Below are 24,185 nucleotides of genomic sequence, written 5' to 3' on the forward strand. Positions count from 1 at the left end.
AGTCGGGTTAACTCGCCGATGCTTGAGCGCCAAACCCAAGAAAAGTCGTTATTTCTTTTATTCGATATTCCCATCATAATCCATCGAGGGAGCCTCTGTTATCATTGGGAATTAATCTGAGATCGCAAACGTCCAATACAGCCGTCTGCCGCCTTGCGGCCGGTATTGCACATCCTTTGAAACTCTCTGGCTCTGGCTGTGTGTCGATCTAAAAAGTCCGGGCCGGGTTTTCCTTGTCTGGCAGGACAAGTGTTTATAACGCATGGATTGAGGAGAATAAAGCACTCCCGGTTCATGTTCTTTGGTGGATTATGTTGGCAACACGATCGACATCAATACTTGGAATGGCGATCAGATAATTGGAATATTCTTTTTGGAATACATCCTAGTCAAGGTAAGGGCTATGGTATCAATCTTGCGTTGATCCACAAATCCATTCACTGCGATCCGACTGTGTGTAATGTGTGTGTGTAACGTATTCCGTTGGTGATGATTGAAGCATAGAAAAAAGACCCCCCCCCCCCACCTTTCATGCATTCATGATGAAACATAATACCGATAATATAGCGTTGATTTCAGATTGATTGTTGATACAGGCGAGAAACGGAGTTTTGAGTGAAATGCACTAAACGCTTCATAGCGTAGTTTTCTGGGATTAGACTGGATTACTCTAAAACTATACTCATATTCACCACGGTATAAAATGGGAATGTATGGATGAGAAAAAATCTTTCTTTTTCACAAATTGAACGATAGATACTCAATGTCAAATGGGCAATAGTATTATATCCATAGCTATGATATATAATATAGATTGAGCCCTGCAAACACCGCCATGTATCCCTATTCTTTAAAGCGGTGGCCTTCTTACCACACGGTACACAGCGACCTCTGGCGCTGATTGAGTTAACTTTCTTTTTGTTTTCTCACGTGCAGTTAAATTCAATTACATTTCAAACCTTTATTTAAACTCGAAAGGCAACTGAGGATTCCCTCATTTACAGTCACGTTGAGTGTTCATACAGAAATTTGCAAAAAAAAGCATATAAAATCACACAGCATATAAAATCATAACAATAAGACTACAAGACGAGGCAAAGAGCAAGGATAACAAATCAATTAAAACACGTACAACTTGATTGACAATGGTTGGAGATCGAGGTTTTAAACTCTGCCACAGAGGAGAGAATCTCAAACTTTGGAACTGTTTGGAGTTCATTCCATGAGAACTAGAGGGGTTCATTCCATGAGAACTAGAGGGGCAGCATAACGAAATGCAGACATAGACCTTTATTCATCCAATGGACAATTTCTAAATTGAATCGAACCCATCTGAACTCTCCCTCCCTCCCTCAGCAGTGCTGGCTGAAGACCGTGTGTGTGCTGAGACGCAGCCCCAGCCATGGCCCCGGCTCCGTCCTCGGCCCCCCCTGCCCCCAGGCCGGCGTGTCGTGGTTGGTGGGTCTGCTGGGGCGCTACGCGGCGGGCGTCCGCTACGCCCTGGAGCTGCAGGCCCTCCACAGGGGCACGGCCGAGCCCAGCCAGCCCGAGGAAGACGACACCAACCAGTCTGTCTCGTCCATCGAGGACGACTTTGTCACCGCCCTGGAACATCTGGAGGAGGAGGACACCAGAGACGGTAAGTTCATTATCTGAACCTTTTGTTCGAATGCGTCTCTCAGTCCCTCGCTCGTTTTACCGGCTCTGATTTCCAATGCGATGTCACGAGGAGACGTGAGCTCATCAAGAGAGAGACGTAGGTTTAGTCACTGACTTGAGTCGAGGGAGTTTCAGCCACTCCGCAAACCGCATTCCGTTGCTCCCAGAATAAGACAGTTGAACAGGAACAGGTCCCTGAGGGCCATTCCTTAAAGACGAAACCCAGAGAAGACAGTGGCGCGCGTGGTTCACTTCAGATACTTTATTAATCAGGTGCAAAGGGATTAATTTGCACCTTATTGCCATATCGCCCTGAATATAAGAGTAGTCTTATATTCCTGGACTAGAGTTTGGCTTTGTCATAGTGAAAGATATATGACAATCTCAATTAAGATCTATGCTGATTCAGGATCATTTGAATCGCTACAGGGTGTCCTATCAGAACATTCCCGTAGATGATGTCACTTTAATACTTGTTGAGGGATGACACCACAGACTAACACAATCAACTCAAATGTCAGGTGATCGGTGGTTAATTAGCTGCACGCACTTAAAACCCCCAAAATAACCACAAATGAGCAGCTAAAACTCCCACAGTCAAACTCTACTGGCTTACTTGAGCTACTACTAGCAAGTACTGAGCTATGTCTTTGCTCTTCTGTTCACCATGTGCTACTAAAACGAAAATTCTAGAGGCAGTCCTCTGATTGGCCGAATATGTCGCATGATAAATGAAGCAGTCCAGATGAGAACGAAAAAAGGGGTTGGTGACTGGAATTGTAAACACAATGATGAGCCTTTTTCACACATGGTAAAGAAAGTAAAAAAAAAAATGCGATATTTATCCTCTTTTTTGGTAAGCTAGTATGTGGACTATAAATAAAGTCTACAAATATATTTGGTATGTTATGGATTCCTTGTCATGTGTAGTTTCATATGGAAGCTCTGGCTTTGCGGTAGCTTACGAACACCTGCTGTAGCCCGTGGCGTGCGGTGACATTAATGTTGGAGGATCCACCTTCATTAGGTTTCAGAGGCTTGGAAATAGGCCAAGTTAATCAAGAACTGAGGTGAAGAATGAATTGAACCATGGTGACTAATGAGTCTAATTGAAATATAAGATGTGGTTTCATTATTCACTTGGATGTGGTTACATTATGTGGTAGTAGGCTACGGTTACATTTTATTTGGATAACTCAAATAAATGTAAAAAATAATGATTGCACATTTAAAATACATTGCATCAGCTTACTTTGTCTTTACATTCTGGCCAGGTATAATTAATAAATGTATTCTTTATTTATATATTTTTTTAAATTTTATTTAACCTTTATTTAACCAGGCGGGTTAATTAAGAATAAACTCTTGTTGGCCTGGCCAGAGGACAAAAAGGCCTCTCGAAGGGTAACAAAAAAATTAAACAAGAAAGAACTGAGACACACAATGCATACATCACGGAAGTAAGGGAAATAATTAAAACACACATCAAACAAAAAACCAAAATAAAATGACAAGGTAATTTGATCTTCCACAAATGTTTTTCCACAAAAAGAGTCTTGATAAAGAGGGGTTGCCATCCCATTTGAGCAATAAAGTATTTAAAGAGACTCTCGTGCTCCAGTGTTGTCTTTGGGTTCAGTCTTTAGGATGTGACCCAGAGACCAGGGGAGGAAATTAGGCCACTTTACTGGCCAAATGCTAGTATTTTTTACGTTTGGCTGGTAAAAAAAATCAGATACTCGCCAGTTGGCTGGTAAGCCAAAAAGTTAGTTTCCTCCCCTGCTGGCGAGTATACAAAAAAATAAAACATTCTGCAATCACTGCACTGGCAAACGGTGCGCGTCTTCTGAGTGTTCGCTTTAGTTGACAGTGCCACGAGAGCACTGCACAAGACCACCCGCGGACATATAATGTTTAATAAACGTTTGCGCAGTACTGGCCAACCCGCGGACATATAATAATAAAAGTCCCGCGGTACTAGGCTAGCCATCAGGAGCACTCGCAAACAGATAACGTTAAACACAGCAGAAGATGGAAAACAGACAGACTGACCAACGGGGAACTGCATCCAACCCTAGTACAACCCTCGAGTACAAGTTACTAAGGACACATTTAAATCACAGAGGTGTAATGTTAGTCTACTGGAACTGTATACAGTGGTTAGCTTCTAGTTAGCGTTTTAGCTATAGCTGCTTGCTAGCTAACGTTAGCCCCGTGTGCTCAAAGCAGCCAGCTAGGTGTATCTGTTATGACTATAATGTTTCCAAAAAAGCACCGGACTACGACGTAAGGTTAGACATTTTATTTCATGCTCAAAAGCCCCTGGCTTGCACATCGCAGTCACGAAAGGGGCTAGCTCAACCAGTGCACTGTGCACAACAGCACACCAACCCAACTGACGTTACCACAACACTTGACGGTACTTCACAGCACTGTCGTAAGACCACCGTGCTGTCTTAAAGGCACAGTGTGCCTACCCAGATGCATACACAACATTGACGCAGCTTGACATACAAAGAAGTAATTATCACAATTAGCGATTTTTTTTTGTCTGGTAAAAAATCTGTTTGGCTGGTAAAAAAAATCAGATACTCGCCAGTTGGCTGGTAAGCCAAAAAGTTAGTTTCCTCCCCTGCCAGAGACCGGTCTCTATTCAGTAGCTGACTCTGGAAGAATAATCCATCCATTTGGGATGGAGTCAAACGGTTTATGTGCAACATCTGATATGATAAGAAACGGCAGGAATAAGCGGTTTATCCTCTGTGACACGTTATTTCCCAAAGTAGAAGCCAAATGGCTCTCTTGCCAGCCATGTAGTAATTATCAAGACAGTGTGACACTGTGGTGAAGATTAGATTCAATCTTAAAATAAGATTAACGGTTGGCACCGTTACCGCTTTCGCTGAATTATATTCTGTGTTTTGGCAGTCTTGGTTTTTGTAAAAGAATCCCCTCTTTGTTCTTACATAACCCATCTCTCTTCTGCCGTGTCTCTTCCTGTCCCGCTGCAGCTCCCTATCACCAGGCTAAGAAGCGTGACGTGGCGTCCCAGACCGTGCCGGCCCACAAGAGACGCAAAGAGCTCTCGGGCTCCCGCGTCATCATAATCTCCTCCTCCAGGAAGTCCTCGGCCAATCGCAGGTCGGGCGCGGAGGTGTCCGTCACGGTGCAGAGGTCGTTGGGCGTGGAATCCCAGTGGACGCACTGCAACCCCGGTGCCGGTTTCCCCGCCCCCGCCACGGTCGTACATGTCAGCGAATCGGAGGAGTCGGACTGCTCCAGCCCCAGCCCCATCATCTTCCTGGACGAGGTGGGCTACCAGAAGAGCCTGCTGGCCAAGCTGGACATCCCCCAGGTGCCGGGGGGACCCAGAGACCGCGTGGAAGACTCGGACTCCGAGGTCAGCGAGTTCTTCGACAGCTTCGACCAGTTCGATGACCTGGAGGAGCTGAGCTCGGAGAGCTGCACCCTCACCCTCCCTCTGGACCCCGCCAGCACCACTCCCACGCAGAAGAAGAAGAAGCCCTCTGAGATCAGCACCAGCGGTTCCAAATATGTGTCCAGAGGCTGCTCCACCAAGGGCATGAACCCCCACCGCTTTGACCACCCCACCCTCCCTGCCAATGTGAAGAAGCCCACTCCTCTGAAGCCGGGCTCTCCCTACTCGCCCAACTCTGAGGTGCCAGACTCCCCCCGGCCCGTACGGACCTCCTGTGAGGAGAGCGGGGGTCCGCTCTTCAGCCCCGTTAGCTCCTCGGCCTTCAGCCCTCTGGGGGACACTGGGGGACCGCTGGAGTACTTCTGGAAGACAGAGGTGGTTGTAGGGGACGGTGGGGACCCCTCGGAGCTGCGTAAACCCCAGGACCTCTGCTCTCTATACAAGACCTACTCTGACTTTGCCAGCAGCCTGTCCAAAGAGATCCTGGGCTCCGTGTGCGGCTACCAGTCACCGGTGGACATCAGCGACAACAAGAACCTGAGCTGTGTCTGCCACAAGGAGTTCGAGAATCCCTCGGGACACCTGATGAAGCTCTCGGAAATCCAGGAGACGGTGACTGTGGCCAAGCTGAGGTCGCAGTCTCTGAAGGACGGGATCCAGAGGTTCGCCACGGACCTGGTGGAGATGAGCCTCGGCAGCGCCCTGCGAGACCTCCAGAAGGGCGTGTCCTCCTGCACCACCACACTGTGCCACCTGGCCGCCCGGCTCACCTCCTCCGTGTTCCAGATGGCCTTCCACGAGATAGGCATGCGGCGCGCCTACGTGCTGAAGGAGCGCGCCGTCAACGGCCTGGCGGGCTTCCTGGTCGGGGAGGCCGTGACTGGGGCCCTGAAGGAGTTCCTGACCGTCAAGAAGCAGATCATCCACGACACGGTCACGCGCTTCGCCGCCGACCTGGCCGAAGAGCTGGTGTTCGAGGGCATGATGGAGGTGTGCCAGTTCTCGCACCCCTCCACCCCTCTCACGCCCAGCAACTGGTCCTTTGCCCGCGGTTTGGAGGAAGACGATGAGGACGATGAGGAGGAGGAGGAGGTGGTGTCCTCCTATGCCTCGGACCTCTCCGAGTCTGTCCTCCAGGAGGCCTTCATAGAGCTCTCCCAGGCCGACGTGGCCTTCACCAGCCAGGCCGCCATCAGCGTCTCTCTGGACAACATCTGCTATGTCAGCGTGGAGGACTCCACTCACACCTGCGGCAGCACCTCCTCTAGTGAGACGGCCCCGGGAGAGGACGGCGGCTGCTGCACGGTGAAGAAAGCCCTGTTCTCAGTGTCGGGCATGGCCAGCTGTGTCCCCGTGCCCCAGGCCGGCCAGGCTCTCTCCCACCTCCAGAGCAGTGAGGAAACCAATTCCAGTGTGGCCCAGACCTCAGCGTCCTCCTCCGACACCACCACCGCCACGCAGACCGACCTCCACCCACATCCGGCCCAGGCCCCCGGAGGAGCAGAGTCCGCCCAGGGAAAGACCCCCTTCCATAACTTCTCCGGCAACATGGTGGACATGATAGTGAGCGAGGCTTGTGAGCTGATAACTGCCACGAAGGTGAAGAAGGGTTTTGGCGACTGTGCCGACTTCCTCAGTAAGACCATCGGAAGTCGAAGGGGCTCTTCCTCTAGCAGGCCCGGTTCAGTGAGTGAAGAGACCCCGGATTCCCCCGCAGCGCATGGAGCCGGCAAGGAGGGCTTCACGTATGACGGTAAAGGGCCTGGCTGTGTGAGGAACGGAGGTGTTGGTGAACAGACGGCAGGCCCCGGCGCTCTCCACACTCTCCCTCAGGCGAACCACCATGTAATGATGAAGGACACCCTGGATGTTCCGACCTCGGACACGGGTGGCCGGAGGAAGATGTCTGTCCCCGGGGACGATTTAGCCCCCGGCTCTGGACAGAAATCGGTCGGTACTCCCGGGACTCCCCCCTCCACTCCCCAGCAGCCCAGTGAGATCTCCCAGGAGAAACTGATCAAGCAGTTCTCCAAGAAACTGAAAGGCAAGCTGGCTAAAGAGTTCTCCCCCGCCACTCCCCCACCGACCCCTCACTACCAGCCGGGGCCCAAGGGCGCCGGCCCTCATACGGACAATGCCGACTTCATGCTCAAGCTGATGAGGTCTCTGTCCGAGGAGGCCGAGGGCAACGAGGAAGAGGATGAGGAAGAGGAGGCGGCAGAGGGCTGTGCCGGTGGTGCAGAGACCCGCGGCGGCGCAGAGACGGAGAGCCGCAGGCCCGAACTCAACCTGTCGTCGGCTCGCAGGATGTCCAACAGGGAGGCCCTCCATTACGCAGAGCGGCTGGCCTGCCACATCGTCTCCATGGCGACAGAGATGGACACCCTAGGAGGGGCGGAAGACTGGGAGACGACGAGGAGGGGGGACGAGGGGAGGAGGGACAGCGTGGCTCAGTTCTCGGAGCAGACCCTGAACACGCTGTGGGTGTACGCCGGGGAGGTGGCCGGGGAGGTGATCAGCGACGTGAAGAGGATGGTGGGCTCCGGGCAGCAGTGTCACCACCATCACAGGGCGCTCAGGAGGAGGAGGAGCCTGGACAGGTGTAGCTCTGAGTGTCCCCACCACCACAGCAGAGACTGCAGGCTGGGCCGGCTGGCCGAGCAGTGGTCCAGTGACCTGCTGGCCTCCGTCCTCCACCCCCTGGCCAACGCCTCTACCTCCACCACCAGCCCCGGCGCCGCCTCCGGCCTGTCTTCAGAGTACCCCAGCTGTGAGAGCGTGACCGACGAGTACGCCGGCTACCTCATCCGGGTGCTGAAGAAAGAGGGCGGCAGCCGGGAGCTTGTCCTGGACCAGTACGCCAGCCGGCTGGCCTACCGCTCCATCAAGCTCGGCCTGGCGCACGCCGCCCGTAAGGTGAAGCAGAGGCCCTCCTCCTCCACCAGGCTCTACTCCTCCAAGTCCCTGCCAGACGGCTGGAAGGGGCCCAGCGGTGAGGCGTGCAGCAGGGACCCCGGGGACTACACGGATCTGGTGAACTTCGCCGAGTCCTTGGCTTACAACATCACCTGCGACGTCACGCGCAAACTACACCTGTCGTCTGCACGGCTGCCCAAGTCTCTGACCGACTCCTGTCTCTATAAGAAATCCAAACTCGAGGACATGGCAGATAATCTAATCAGAAACTCCTTCTCCTGCCCCCTGTTGGCCAAAGAGGGCACGAGCCGGCAGTACCACAGCACCGGCAGCCTGTACGACGGAGGCTACAGCAGTGGCGTGCTGCAGGTCATAGAGCACTACGCCCGGAAGATAGTGGACGACACCCTGGAGATAAGCCTGGCCTCGGCCGGACATCCGGTCAGACATCAGGACCCGGCCGAGGACAGACACTCCCCCGCCGAGAGGCTCTCGGAGGGGGCAGCGCCGGGTCCGGAGACGGCCTGTCGCTGCTGCCAGGTCCAGGAGTGCCCTTACTGCAGCAAGCTCGGCAGACACCACCAGCAGGCCGGCCAGAGGAGAGGGAGCAGGGGAGGGCGGGAGGGCGAGGCCGACCGGCTCTGTGGCCTGGAGATCCCCAGGATCCACATCGACCTGGAGCGCCGCACAGCCTTCGCAGAGGAGATGGTCTCCACGGCGATGGAGACGGCCAAGCGGGAGCTGAGCAACACAAGCCTCAACGCCGACAGCGGCATCGGCCACGATGGGGCCAGCTACGCCGAGAGCCTGACCGCCGAGATCATGACCTCGGCGCTGTCCAACGCCTGCCAGGCCGCCAACCTCAGGTACCCACATCCGTGACGCATGCCGCCGGGGTCACTTTTCCATGACTTGCCAGTCTGCATAGTGCTCTTAATGGCTATCTTTGGCGTTCTAGGTGGTTGGTGAGAAATGTTTCTTTCTTTTGTCTCTCTCTTCCATTGAGTAATCTTTCAAAAGTCCCTCCCCCCCTCACTGCTTGTGCTTCATAGCTGCTTCCTCTCCGCTTGACGTGCCTATGCTGTACCATTTTATTCTACCACCCGACACAGTTGAAGTAGCATCTAGGGGGTTCATTATTATTATTGAAAGGGTTTACATCACTTTCCTGTAATTGTTTGTTTCTATTGGTTCTCATACCTCCAGTTCTCCTCTCTCTCCCTCGATCTGTGTGTGTGTGTGCGTGTGCGTGTGCGTGTGTGTGTGTGTGTGTGTGTGTGTGTGTGTGTGTACCGTAGCTCTCTAGGAAGGGAGGCCACAGAGTCCACAGTGTCCCAGCAGCTCAGCCTGAGCGTGGGGGACGACAGTCTGGGCAGCTGGTCCAACCTGAGCTTCGAGGACGAACACCCAGACGACAACAGCAGCTTCCTGCACCTAAGCGACAGGTGCGCCCCCCCCTGACACTCCAACACACCCAGGCCGTTTAGCTACAGGCGCTACAGACCTGAGCCGGTCTCCTTGAGGTCTGAATGGTTGGGGGCAGTGAGCACAAGGGTTACGACTCGGCGCTTCTCCCCCGGATTCTCAAACAAGAGGGTGTTGAGTCGCAAGTAGGGGGTGGTCTGGAGGGGGTCTATGCCCCCCATCCGCGTGAATACTTTCGGCAACAAACATGCCCTTCCGCGTTGCCGTTTTGTGCTCTGATTGGCCGCTGAAGCACGCCCCCCGAGTGACGCGCGAACAGCTGTTTCCGCGCTACACGACTGCGCTCTTGTTCACCACCCACTTCAATGACAGAGCTCTCATATTTGCGAATGCATAAACTATATCTTAAATTATGGCTATGTGTCTAATATGGCCGTCGCTTATCAATGACTTGTTTGCAGTCAACAGGTCTTCCACAGGAGCCTAGGCGCTCACTGGTTTCACCTGACAAAAGGGGTCTCTGTCTGCTTTTTACTACCTCGAAGGTCAGCTTGTGTGTCTTCCCTCTCACTACACACTCGGTTTTGAATAAGCCAAGACCAGAGAAAGACTTTTGTCTTGTTTACATCAGGGTCCCCCATTTTCAATTCATCATAATAAGCTGACTTTATATGTGCGCTAAAGTTCGCGTTTAAAGTGCTTAGAAATGCCGGTAAATGCCCGGTAAATGCCGGTTCATTCATGCTTTGAGGCACGCTTCCTGACAGGATTTTATAATATTGTATTTTATAATATTGTAGCTTGACAACGCTCTCAGCTGAGAGTCAAGAAACGACACTCTCAGCCGTCTATGCAGCACCACTTTTCACATCAAAACAAAAGTATAACTGTAATGTGGAGTGGACTTAAACAAATGGGGGACCCTGATGTAAACAAGACGAAAGTCTTTCTCTGGTCTGCATCCCCTTAACAATTGTATGTATTGAGCTGTACTGTACGCGTACTGTACGCGTGTAGCGTTTTTCAAAATGGTATAAAACGGAAATTAACAGATTAAAAAAAACAATCCGTAAAAATGAACTGATTAAAAAAAAAAAAAAAAAAAATCCGTTTCGACAATGTTGACTGCAAACAAGTCATTGATAAGCGACGGCCATATTAGACACATAGCCATAATTTAAGATATTCATTCGCAAATATGAGAGCTCTGTCATTGAAGTGGGTGGTGAACAAGAGCGCAGTCGTGTAGCGCGGAAACAGCTGTTCGCGCGTCACTCGGGGGGGCAAAACGGCAACGCGGAAGGGCATGTTGGTTGCCGAAAGTATTCACGCCCCCCATCCGGGAGAAAGCAATTTGGTGTAATTTCCTGCAACTTAAAAACATAATTTCAATCAAATAGCTAACAAAAGTTCCAAATAAGTTGTTTATTCAAGTGCAGTGTATAAGGTACAAGCTTTCACTGCAAAGAAAGTAAAAACAAATAAACAAACAAACAAATAAATAAATAAACACATGGTGGTGTGTTGCCATAGCAGCACTGCGCACCTATACCATTGTTTAGGGAAAGCCCTGCCATGTGGAGATTTCCACTGCATTGCTTGTATTCAGATCCATTCAGACCAAGAAGGCAGCAAGTTATTGATTTAGGCTCTTTTCTTTCTTTCTCTCTTTCTCTCTCTCTTCTTTCTCTCTATGAAATGCCATAAATTGGTTTCACGACAGGTCACCTTCTAGCGGCCCCTGTCTCCTCCATCTTTAAGACTGAACACCCTCTTGCACCGCGCCCCACAGTGACTCCAGCCTAGGGCTGGGCGATATGGAAAAAAATCATATCGCGATAACGATATGATAATTTTATTTTATTTCTCGATATCGATAATTATCGAATTGTTATAAGTATAATTTTTTTTTTTTTTTTTTTTTTTAACAACAGATGTATGTTTATTTTGCAGCAATTCTTTGTCATTGCCGCCATCTTTAGTGTTACATCCCCTCACACTCCAGTTCTCAGGCTGCAGCTGGTTTAAAAGCTAAAGTAAACCGGCTTCTCTGCTGGCTGTGGCTCCAGAGGAGTTGAACAGTTCTGGCTCTGCTAGTTTATTTTCGATCTTTTGGCGCTTTTTTGGTGGACAAACCACCGCACATGTGCACTGTGACTCGTAACTGGAGTCTAGTTCTGCTAGCACACATAGCCTACTGTGTACAGACGGTTTCAAAATGTATTTTAAATTAGAAAGCAAACAAAATAAATGGACAAGAGAAAAAGAAATCTGAATTTGGTCAGTATTGTCATTTGGACAAGCAAAGCCATTACTTTAAGTTGCAGGCAAGAAAGACAAGTCTGTCCACTGTCTCTGGTTTTAAAACTGCCCTGTTGCAGGTAAAAAAAAAAAAAAAAAAAATTTTAATTCGATATTCGATATTGATTATTAAAATATATCGCGATATTTATCGTTATCGTTATATCGCCCAGCCCTACTCCAGCCCATGCCGACTTGTGGTTTGTTGACACAGGTTTTTCGACGCGTATTATGCGAGCGCAAAGCCTCGACCACAGGCCGTGGATTTTTTTTTAAAAGTTTCAATCAAGGGGGTCAAGTCGCATTTCTCACGGCTCGTTAATCCGATGCGGGTAATTGACGATTGGCTCCAGGGGTCGGGCGGAGAGCGGCGCGTGATACGTTCCCCCGCGGCCGGCGTGGTAACAGGAGCGCCTGGCGGGGCCGCGTCGGGACGTGAGGTTTTTCCTCGGGTCGCGACCGAGGGCGATGTACGGTCTGGGAACTCTACGGGCGTTACCCTGCCAACGAGTGATTTTCTCTGATTAGCGCTAATATTGCATTACATGTGCCTTCTCTCATGGTTGTCATGGAGATGTTGCAGTCCTGGCTGCTCTGAGAATGTTTCTATACGTGCATCACAGGGATAAGTCTCTAGCTGTGAGGGAATTGGCTTTGCCTGTGTGTGCGTGTGTGTATGTGTGTAAGAGAGGGATGTGTGTGTGTTTAAGAGAGATGTGTTTAAGAGAGATGTGTAAGTAATGGAGAATTGTGTGTCTAAGTAAGAGAGGTGTGTGTGTAAGAGAGATGTGTGTGTAAGAGAGCGCTGTGTGTGTAAGAGAGAGAGGTATGTGTGTGTGTAGAGATGTGTGTGTGTGTGTAAGAGAGAGATGTGTCTGTGTAAGATAGGGGTGTGTGTGTAAGAGAGAGGTGTGTGGGTGTAAGAAAGGGAGGTGTGTGTGTGTGTGTGTAAGAGAGGGGTGTGTGTAGATATGTGTGTGTAGATATGTGTGTGTAAGAGAGAGAGTCAAGAGAGGTCTGTGTGTAAGAGAGGGAGAGATGTGTGTGGGTGTGTGTGTGTGTGTGTGTAAGAGAGGGGTGAGTGTAGATGTGTGTGTGTAAGAGAGAGAGAGTCAGAGAGGTGTGTGGGTGTAAGAGAGGTCTGTGTAAGAGATGGGTGTGTGTGTAAGAGAGATGTGTGTATGAGAGGGGTGTGTGTGTAAGAGAGATGTGTGTGTGTCTGTGTAAGAGAGGGGTGTGTATGAGAGGTGTGTGTGTGTAAGAGAGATGTGTGTGTGTATGAGAGGGGTGTGTCTGTGTGTAAGAGAGGGGTGAGTATGAGAGATGTGTGTGTCTGTGTGTAAGAGAGGGGTGTGTGTGTAAGAGAGATGTGTGTATGAGAGGGGTGTGTGTGTAAGAGAGAGATGTGTGTGGCTGTGTCTGTGTGTAAGAGAGAGGTGTGTGTGTGTGTAAGAGAGGTGTGTGTCTGTAAGAGAGGTGTGTGTGTGTGTGTGTAAGAGAGGTGTGTGTGTGTGTAAGAGAGCGGTCTGTGTGTCTAAGTAAGAGAGGTGTGTGTGTAAGAGAGATGTGTGTGTAAGAGAGCGCTGTGTGTGTAAGAGAGAGAGGTATGTGTGTGTGTAGAGATGTGTGTGTGTGTGTGTAAGAGAGAGATGTGTGTCTGTGTAAGATAGGGGTGTGTGTGTAAGAGAGAGGTGTGTGTGTAAGAGAGAGGTGTGTGGGTGTAAGAAAGGGAGGTGTGTGTGTGTGTGTGTGTGTGTGTGTAAGAGAGGGGTGTGTGTAGATATGTGTGTGTGTGTAAGAGAGAGAGTCAAGAGAGGTCTGTGTGTAAGAGAGGGAGAGATGTGTGGGTGTGTGTGCAGGGACCGAAACTAGAGCCCGCCGCCCGCCAGGGGCGGTCTGTTTTTACCTTTGGCGCATGACACTTAGAGGGCTGCCCGCCGTGTGGCGTGTAGACGTGTAGTTCATAAGCAGGCCCCTAAAAATATTTGTATGCGAACGGTAAAAATCAATTACGCGCACGCTGTGCGAATACAGATTATAGCCTCTCGTCTTTTTTTTCCTCCGCTGCGAGATCGTTAAAAAACTACAAGTCCCACATTGCACTCAAGCCAACGGTCCAATCACAGTAGAGTGAAGTGACTGGTTTCATGGGAAATAAAGCAAATGACCAATCGGAAGCTCTCATTTTTCTTGTTTACTTCCTGAAACTCCGCGATCAGGGCTCTCGTTTTCCGAGACACCAACTTATTATAGTCTCTCTTACCAATAGCAATAGATTTTAGAACACCTAGATTTATCGATAGCAATAGTAATATAACGTTAATGCAACAAAACGAATGCCTTGCTTTGTTAATCATAACGTTGATGCAGTAGCGTATGTCGGTGTGTTGGCTGTAACGGACATGACAATAACATAACGTGTACACATTAAAATTGCGATAATCTATTCTAACATTTTCAAATCGATGCAGTTGAATTTCCCCCTTAGGATCGATGCATTGTTACACCCCTACACCAAAGTCACTGGCCCACTGTGTATCTGTGTGTATAATAACTTGGCTAGCGTTATCAACAGCAGAGGTGGGCAATGGGTCCAGCTGCAGCACCGGAGTACAAGCGATGTGATGTAATTGGCAGACTCGACTGTCAATCAATGGTCTACCTGACACGCAAACTCAAACAATGTTTCTGTACTGGAGGTGTGATTGATTGATTGATTGATTGAAAACTTTAACAGATTGCAGAATGGGTACAGTACAGCTCAATACACACAATTGTTAAGGGGATGCAGACCAGAGAAAGACTTTCGTCTTGTTTACATCAGGGTCCCCCATTTCAATTAATCAGGAAAGTGTACAGTAGGAAAGTGTACAGTATTTCAATAGGCAACCCTGAAAGGATTATTTTTCTAGAAGAGCAACACAGCCAAAACAGACAGTGGAGCTGTTTGCAGATAGCAAGCATTTTGACTTATTGCGTGGTGGCGATGTCTCGCAGATAATACAACTACAAGTATGATTATATAATATATATTTTATTTAAAAAAAAATTGTATATATAAAATATATATTGGCAGGTAAGAAATATGCTTGGCGGGTAGACTCTTCCCATCTACCCGCCACTGGCCGGTGAGTCAAAAAGTTAATTTCGCTCCCTGTGTGTGTGTGTGTGTAAGAGAGGGGTGAGTGTAGATGTGTGTGTGTGTAAGAGAGAGAGTCAGAGAGGTGTGTGGGTGTGTCTGTGTAAGAGATGGGTGTGTGTGTAAGAGAGATGTGTGTATGAGAGGGGTGTGTGTGTGTCTGTGTAAGAGAGGGGTGTGTATGAGAGGTGTGTGTGTGTGTGTGTAAGAGAGATGTGTGTGTGTATGAGAGGGGTGTGTCTGTGTGTAAGAGAGGGGTGAGTATGAGAGATGTGTGTGTCTGTGTGTAAGAGAGGGGTGTGTGTGTAAGAGAGATGTGTGTATGAGAGGGGTGTGTGTGTAAGAGAGAGATGTGTGTGGCTCTGTGTGTAAGAGAGAGGTGTGTGTCTGTAAGAGAGGTGTGTGTATGTGTGTAAGAGAGAGGTGTGTGTGTGTGTAAGAGAGCGGTGTGTGTGTCTGTGTGTAAGAGAGGTGTGTCTGTGTGTAAGAGAGGGGTGTGTGTGTGTGTGTGTGTAAGAGAGCGGTGTGTGGTTGTGAAGTGGTGCTCTCACTGTGTCACCGTCTCTCTCCCCGTCTCCAGTATTGGGGTGGGAGCGACAGTATTGGCTCGGCCCACTATCTCTATGGAAGCAAAGCCGGTCAACACCGGCGGTTCTTTCCCAAGACGCAGAATGTGCAGAGAGCAGCGAGTTATGTTGGCCACCGGGGCCAAGTGAAGGTATCATAATATTTTCTAAAGGTGTGTCTCGGAGCGCTCCCGTCGCCACGGGCACTGTTTCCACAGTGGGAACAAAGTCCACCACGTGTAACTCATTAGCTGCTCTTCAACAGCCTCCTCCAACAGATACAATAACACGGCAGTGATCAAGTCGGCTCTGGACGGGTTCTGCAGGCGCTGGGGCTCGTGGACGGACCCGAGTGAAGGAGCTGTCGGCGCGTGTCACTCAGGCTGACTGCAGGGAGAGAGATTTCAGCGGAGCTAACGCGGATAGATGGGGTTATTTTTAGATATCGCCCCCCCCCCCCCCCCCCCCCCCACGCCCAGCCTGCACAGGTATGCAGGTCCCTGCTTTAATCATCGCCAGAGAGGGAGGAGAGAGAGGGAGAGGAGAGAGGGAGAGAGAGGGAGAGAGGAGAGAGAGAGGGAGGGAGGGAGGGAGGGAGGGAGAGAGGGAGAGAGGGAGAGAGGGAGAGAGGGAGAGGGAGAGAGGGAGAGGGAGAGGGAGAGGGAGAGGGAGGGAGAGGGAGGGAGAGGGAGGGAGAGGGAGGGAGAGAGAGGGAGAGAGAGGGAGAGGGAGGGAGAGAGAGGGAGAGGGAGGGAGAGGGAGGGGGAGGGAGAGGGAGAGGGAGGGAGAGGGAGGGAGAGGGAGGGAGAGGGAGGGAGGGAGAGAGAGAGAGAGAGAGAGGGAGAGAGAGAGGGAGAGAGAGGGAGAGGGAGGGAGAGGGAGAGAGAGGGAGAGAGAGGGAGAGAGAGGGAGAGGGAGGGAGAGGGAGGGAGAGGGAGGGAGGGAGAGGGAGGGAGGGAGAGGGAGGGAGGGAGAGGGAGAGAGAGGGAGAGAGGGAGAGGGAGAGAGGGAGAGAGGGAGAGAGAGAGAGAGAGAGAGAGATACCTCCCTCCCCCCCGGTGGAACGAGGAGATTAAGAGCGAATACAAGAACGCGGTGCTTCGCCGTTGGAGGCCTGAGTCAACATGACACGGGGATTAGCCGAGAGACATCGTGCACCGTTTAGGCTGAATCCTCCCTCACCGTGGAGCTCACCTGGTGTTGTTAGAAGTTAAGTGCCGACGCGCTCCAGCCAAGTCTGGAATGAAAGGGTTTCGGGGCTCAGTGGTTGGCGGACGGTGTGTGTGTATAATATATATATAGGCAAGGCTATTTCACCGGGAGGCTTCAGATAGACCACCGGAACGAAACACTGGAGCACCCGCAGGCTGCGTTCACACCGCAAGCCTTGGTGCTCAATTCTGATTTATTCGCTCGGATCAGATTATTTTGTTTATTCTTTAAATGTGGCCAAGATCAGATTCCAGTGTGAACCGGGTCACACTCCTGAACTGACCCGCATGCGCAAAGGGGGGTCAAGGGGTGACTGACATTTGACAAGCGTCTTCCTCGAGCGTCAACAAACGTTATGAGTTATGTGCTCCAGTGCTTTGCTCGAGGTGGTCTATTTGAAGCGCCCAGGTAGAACGCCTAGCCTACATCACCTGTTCCTATTGTTTGATGTCAGAAACAATGTCATTCAAACAGTAGGTGTATCTTTTAGGGATGGGCGTGATAATCTATTACTCGAGTACTCGTCGTTTCAACAGAACAAGACTTTTCAAGTGGTTTTTACGGGTTTATTTTATTTGGTTTATTTTTTGCCACTGAAACTGAAATCTCGCTCTGAAATCCCGCTCTGAAATCCCGCTCTGAAATCCCCCAAGGCGTGAGTTGTCGCAGGAAGACAACAACTGGAAGCTGTGGAGCGTGGAGAGCTAACATCCTCCTGTATCCAGCCTCTTAGCTAACGTCCTCCTGTATCCACCCTCTTAGCTCCCACGACCGCGAAAAGTTTGTCGCACAGCTACAGCTAGCATAGTGTTATCTAAAAGATAAAACCAGCGGCTCCATCTGGGAAGACATTTGACCCATCCCTAATATCTTTTCATACCAGCCTAGAGCTTAGTTTGCAGGAAAAGGTTTCTCCATGTAACAACATCATCATGTAGAATAGATGAATACCCGCCTCTGCGGCAGGTATGGTTGCATGTGCAGCAGGCTCTCTGAGTGCTCAGCCGTGGTCCGTGTGTGTCTGTGTCCTGTGTGGCTGAGCATTGTGATGCCTTCCTTCTCTCCTCCGCAGCAATGGGAACAGCAGTAGCTGGAGCAGTCTGGGCCTGGAGGGGGAGGTGTGCGAGGAGCACCTGTCCTTCTCCCCCTCAGACAGGTCGGTCCTCAGCACCACCACGCCCCCCACACCCACACGTAGCGCTGGGCCATTAGGAAGCCATGCATGCCGCCGTAGTCACAAGGACCCCCCCCCGCCCCACTCCCTGATGCCGATGTGTCGATAAAGCATGATATCTGCTCACATGTGTGAACAATAAATACTTGTGTCAGACAGTTGAGCCACGTGGCAATGCCAAATAAATATTATCTGAAAGAAGCCTGCACACTGAGAAAACATTAGTATGTTGAGGCTCTCTGGATGCAAAAATAGATGTATTTCCATAGTGAAGATATTATGTTTTCACTTTCTAAATACATCTATTCTTACATCCAGAGATCCTCTATATTTTTTGTTAGTGTTGGATTTTTCTGGATTACATTGGACCGTTATGATGGTCTCTCACACCTGGCACACACCTTGGTAAGCCTTGAGTCAAGAGCTTAAACCTTTCATCATTGAATGTAAAATAAATACTCAACGTCAGACAGTTCAGCCACATGGCAATGTAAAATAAATACTCAACGTCCGACAGTTCAGCCACATGGCAATGTAAAATAAATACATCAAACATAAAGTGTGATATGAAACCAAAACTCCCCAAGTATTTGAAATGTGGGCGATAGCACATGAATTAAGACAGCAGAATTGCGTACACATCATCATTTCATCATAGTATGAAAGATGATAAATATAGAATAATATTGCCTTCTTGCCCAGCCCTTCCTCTAAGCTAGACGTCACTGCAGGGGATCTGTCTAGAACGGGATGCAGAAGGAAGACCATCCAGTAAATTAGGTCCCACTGCCAAAGAAACGAGCCAGGAAACCGTCTGCTCTCAACCATTGAGACATCCGGCAACACATTTGAAACCATATAAATTTTCCATGGTGAAACTACTAGTTTTTACGGTGGCACTGTATGTGCAGGTCTTCCTCGTCTCGTTCAGAAGGGGTCCCCCCCCCCCCCCAGTATCCTACAAGAACCTGGTAGAGCTTAGAACCTGGGTGTGCTTGATCGTGAATGGTAGATTCCACTCACATCTATGAGACACAGCGGGAATCCGTGCCAATATATATACGTGTGTGTGTGTGTTGTTGCTAAAGTTACCATGGGCTACATCAGCTCAGTCCTGCTTACTGGGCATTGTTCCTGTCTCTGGCATGTCTGCCTGTCTGCCTGTCTGCTTGACTGTCTGCTGCATGGCTCCTCACTGCTCCCACCCTATCTCTCTCTCTCTCTCTCTCCTCCATTCAGCCACGCCACCACCACCACCTCTCTCTCTCTCTCCTCCATTCAGCCACGCCACCACCACCACCTCTCTCTCTCTCTCCTCCATTCAGCCACGCCACCACCACCACCTCTCTCTCTCTCTCCTCCATTCAGACACGCCACCACCTCTCTCTCTCTCTCTCTCTCATCCATTCAGACACGCCACAACCTCTCTCTCATCCATTCAGACACGCCACCACCACCACCTCTCTCTCTCATCCATTCAGACACGGCACCACCACCTCTCTCTCTCCCTCCCCCTCTCTCTCTCTCTCTCATCCATTCAGACATGCCACCACCTCTCTCTCTCTCATCCATTCAGACACGCCACCATGTCCTATATGCTCTGTAAATACTAATGTACAGATACCGAGATGGCACACCATGTACCTGTTTATTGCACTGTTTATTGGATTCTATTAATATGTTGTACCACTGTATTTTTATTGGATTCTATTATATGTTGTACCACTGTATTGCACATCGTCGCGGGCAAGACCAGCCGCATTTCATTGTATACCTGTATGCCGTGACAATTAAAACTCTTGAATCTTGAATCTTGAAATCTTGACCTCTCTCTCTCATCCATTCAGACACAGCACCACCACCTCTCTCTCTCATCCATTCAGACACGCCACCACCACCTCTCTCTCATCCATTCAGACACAGCACCACCACCTCTCTCTCTCATCCATTCAGACACGCCACCACCACCTCTCTCTCTCATCCATTCAGACACAGCACCACCACCTCTCTCTCTCATCCATTCAGACACGCCACCACCACCTCTCTCTCTCATCCATTCAGACACAGCACCACCACCTCTCTCTCTCATCCATTCAGACACGCCACCACCACCTCTCTCTCTCATCCATTCAGACACAGCACCACCACCTCTCTCTCTCTCTCTCTCTCTCTCTCTCTCTCTCTCTCTCTCTCTCTCTCATCCATTCAGACACGCCACCACCACCTCTCTCTCTCTCTCTCATCCATTCAGACACGCCACCACCACCTCTCTCTCTCTCTCTCTCTCTCTCTCTCTCTCTCTCTCTCTCTCTCTCATCCATTCAGACATGCCACCACCACCTCTCTCTCTCTCTCTCTCTCTCTCTCATCCATTCAGACACGGCACCACCTCTCTCTCTCTCTCTCTCTCGCTCTCTCATCCATTCAGACACGCCACCACCACCTCTCTCTCTCTCTCTCTCTCATCCATTCAGACACGCCACCACCACCTCTCTCTCTCTCTCTCTCTCTCTCATCCATTCAGACACGCCACCACCACCTCTCTCTCTCTCTATCTCTCTCATCCATTCAGACACGCCACCACCACCTCTCTCTCTCTCTCTCTCTCTCTCTCTCTCTCTCATCCATTCAGACACGCCACCACCACCTCTCTCTCTCTCTATCTCTCTCATCCATTCAGACACGCCACCACCACCTCTCTCTCTCTCTCTCTCTCATCCATTCAGACACACCACCACCACCACCTCTCTCATCCATTCAGACACGCCACCACCACCACCTCTCTCTCTCTCTCTCTCTCTCTCTCTCTCTCTCATCCATTCAGAAACGCCACCACCACCACCTCTCTCTCCCTCCCTCCCTCTCTCATCCGTTCAGCCACACCACCACCACCACCTCTTTCTCGCTCTCCTCTCTCCCCCTCTCTCCCTCCCTCCCTCTCTCTCATCCATTCAGCCACGCCACCACCACCTCTCTCTCTCTCTCTCTCCGCCGCCGCCGTATTGAAATGTAAATGTAGAAAAGCCTCTTTGGGCCTCCTTCTTCTTCCGGAAGGAAAAGTGATATCCCAGCCCGGGCAGAGTCTGTCTGTCTGTAGCCGTGGGCTGTGTCAACAACACCCAGATTTACATACAGAAAAGTGGAGAGAAATGACTGTTTACCTGTTGGCACGTCACACGGCGGGTGTTTTCACAATTTAAGAGCATGAGTTTAAAATGGGAAAAGCCACGTCTTACCGAGTCTTTGATGCGTGCTAAGGCGTCGCGCTTTATCGCGCTGCTAATTAGCTAAACGCATTAAGGAGGAATGTAAATAATGGGAAACACTGTGTTTAGCGAAAGCGCTTCATCTGTTTTCCCCGAAAGTGTGGTATGGTAAAACATCTCCTGACGGAGAGGGGGAGGGGGGGGGGGGGGGGGTGCTAAGACCGCCTTGCACGTGGCTGTGGGGACCCCGCTGTGCTCGCTGTATGTGAAAGACGGAGAGAGCTCGCTCCCGCTACAAGTCTGGGCCCTCTTTTCCGTCTCCCGTTTCCTCTCGCATGCAGCCTTCTCTCTCTCTGTCTCTCTCTCTCTCTCCGTCTCTCCCTCTCTCTAACCCGTGTGATATTTCTCACCCCGCAGTGACTGCACCGAGGACAGGGAGACTGAGGTCAAAGAGGAGTCTAGTGGTAAGGAGATCTGCTACGCATCACGGCCGTCTCGCACCATTTGTGGGCCACATCTCCTGAAATAGGTTTATGCTACCTAGGGAACTGGAAATGAATATTGTGCCCCTAACTTTTGTTATTTTAAAAGTCAGTTTATGTACTCCGTACTGTTGCTTTGTAGGGCTCAAATGTCATTGATCCCCTTTAAATCAGAAAGTAAATTTCCGTAGAGAGTAGAGATCTCTTGGTAATGCTTTATATTAAGGTCCTTGTAATAAATGTTAAATAAGATGAGTCATTATAAGATGCTTATTAACATGTTATTTTTTTTACATTATGTGTTAATGATACTATATACGTGTTAATAATAGGATCATAAACACAATTATTGTTAGATTATAAGACATTTATAAGCTCTTATAAGAAACGTGTTAATAGTATATACCGGTAGTATAGTCACACACAACCAAAGTTTAGCACACTCATTTAGTTTGACAGTTGAGATTACGTGAGTTTGAATATGGCCACCAGTGATGTCATCGGGGACACTGAATCATTATGTTGTGTTAATTACAGCTCAATGACATGATGTAGATGAAAAGATAGCAATGCCTTGTCTTATAGGGACTGCTACCCTATTATTTCATTGAGCTGTAATTAACACAACAAAAGGAGTCCTGATGACATCACTGGTGGCCATATTCAAAGTAATTTACTCTCAATAACTAAATGAATGTGTGCAAAACTAAATGTATTTAATAACATATAACATATAACAATAATAAATTATTATTTAACTAATTAATGAAACATTTATTTAGCATTTATTAACAGTTAACTGCTTTTTGCAGCTCCCCCCATCTGGAATGAGCGCTACATCAAACTCAAATTTGATCAAATGTGAATGAAAAAGAAATACATATATGTTTTAGTGGTTAAGCACACTAGATGGCTCCTTAAATTTTTTTGGAAAAAAAATGATATATAGCCAAATGCGGTCACAAAGGGAATGTTCTATAAAACATCGACCCAAACAGGCCAGGGATTTTTTATTTTTATTTTATTATTAGTACAGATGCAGTATCTTTCAACATTTAGGTAAATTGTATATTGTAATCTAAAGTGATTATTAATGGTTACAGGCAGCCATGTCAGAAGATGGATAAATATACAAACATTCTGTTCATCGAGCTGTATTATCAATGCATTGTTTAATGGAGTTATTCTTTTTTTATTTATTTTATTAAGACCTACCTCGTTTTTAAGTTACAATTTCACTTGATTTTTTATTGTGTTGATGTGAGTATATATCGCTTACAGAATGTAATATTGAATCGCAATACCTGAAGAATCACAATACATAATTGGCACCCAAGTATTGTGATAGTTTCGAATCGGGTGATAAGCATATTGTCTCAGCCCTACTAATAATTGTACAAGTTATTTTTTCAAAGGCCTGTTTGAGGCTATGTTTTATGGAACGTTCTCTTTGTGGCTGCATGTGGCTGCCATTAAGTAATAAAGAAAAGAAAAGAGAAATTGTTTCACCGCTAAAACATTGTATTTATGTGTAATTTATTTTATTAACATTGACCACATGTAGTGCTCATTCTAGATGGGGCAGCTGCAAACAGCATAGTTGACTATTAATAATAAAGGATTTATTACCCTTAGTAAGGCATTGCATTTGGATGCCAGACTTCTTTTTGTTGTACTGTACTTGTGCTGTACAATACATTTGAATCCAATCTAATTGTTCTCACTTTAGAAAAAGCATAGTTTACTGCTAATAAGTGCATAGTTAACTCCTAATAAATTAATGATGTTTTTTGTAACATTAATGAAGCAACAAAAAAAAGTATTGGTAAAGGTTTAACAATGACAAAATAGGAAGGTTAGTAAAATGTGTTTGTAATGCTATTATAAACAATTATAAGAAACCGTTATTAATGTTCTTAAGCAGTCTATAAATTGTTAACATGTTTCTTATGTTTAATTGATAAGTGTTTATCAATGTCTAACTATAAATGTGTTTATGATGCTATTATTAACACTTATACAGTATAGTCTTATTAACACATAATATGAATAAGCGTCTTATAAGAGCCTTATTGCCTATTAACTAACTCTTATTACAAGGACCTTGATATAAAGTGTCACTGATCCCTTCCTGAAAACACAGCATGCGGTGTTAAGTACGTCGGAGCACTCGTCTGACTCGTGAAGCACGTGGAAAAGAGATGGACTTCTCTCCTAATCGGAGATAATTTGAGGTCTTGTACCTCCCCAGCTTCAGATTCAGAACAGTTGGACTTGGCGCTGGTGGGCTCCGTCTGTCTGCCTGTCTGTGTGAGTCGGGGATTTCACCGCCCACACATCCAGCCACACTACCGCTCATTCATTCACCCCCTCCTCCCTTCCTCCCTTCCTCCCTCCTCCTCCTCTCACCCTGGGCTGTGAGTGTGTCAGACCAGAGAAGCCCCTGGTGGGGCTGAGGCTCCACGTTGGCCCTGGTGAGAGAGCGTGGGAACCCGGAGAACAGAGGAGGGCAGGGGAGCGGAGAGCTGCTTAACAGCCCAGGGAAGAGGTAGAGGGAGGGGCTGAGACATTACATTCAAATGTATTGTCATCATGCAGCACAAGTACAGTACAACTAAAAGAGGTTTGGCAATCCAACCAGAGTGCAAATGTAGCAGTAAAGTGCA

At 48.7% G+C, this 24,185-nt stretch overlaps 1 protein-coding gene across 2 annotated transcripts in view; it reads left to right on the forward strand.

The window, feature by feature from the left end:
• akap11 (A kinase (PRKA) anchor protein 11) overlaps positions 1-24,185 on the forward strand; it is a 65,751-nt gene that overhangs the window by 35,784 nt on the left and 5,782 nt on the right. Inside the window, exons 6-10 of one of the 2 annotated variants that reach the window (XM_084310226.1) lie at positions 1,357-1,639; positions 4,671-8,880; positions 9,313-9,459; positions 17,730-17,813; positions 21,455-21,501. In XM_084310226.1, coding sequence (XP_084166352.1) covers positions 1,357-1,639; positions 4,671-8,880; positions 9,313-9,459; positions 17,730-17,813; positions 21,455-21,501 — 4,771 coding nt within the window. The remainder of the gene's footprint in view (positions 1-1,356; positions 1,640-4,670; positions 8,881-9,312; positions 9,460-17,729; positions 17,814-21,454; positions 21,502-24,185) is intronic. The other variant, XM_084310227.1, reaches the window with a different exon arrangement.

The sequence above is a fragment of the Notolepis coatsorum genome (assembly GCF_963971535.1).
Source record: "Notolepis coatsorum genome assembly, chromosome: 3".
Classification (NCBI taxonomy): domain Eukaryota; kingdom Metazoa; phylum Chordata; class Actinopteri; order Aulopiformes; family Paralepididae; genus Notolepis; species Notolepis coatsorum.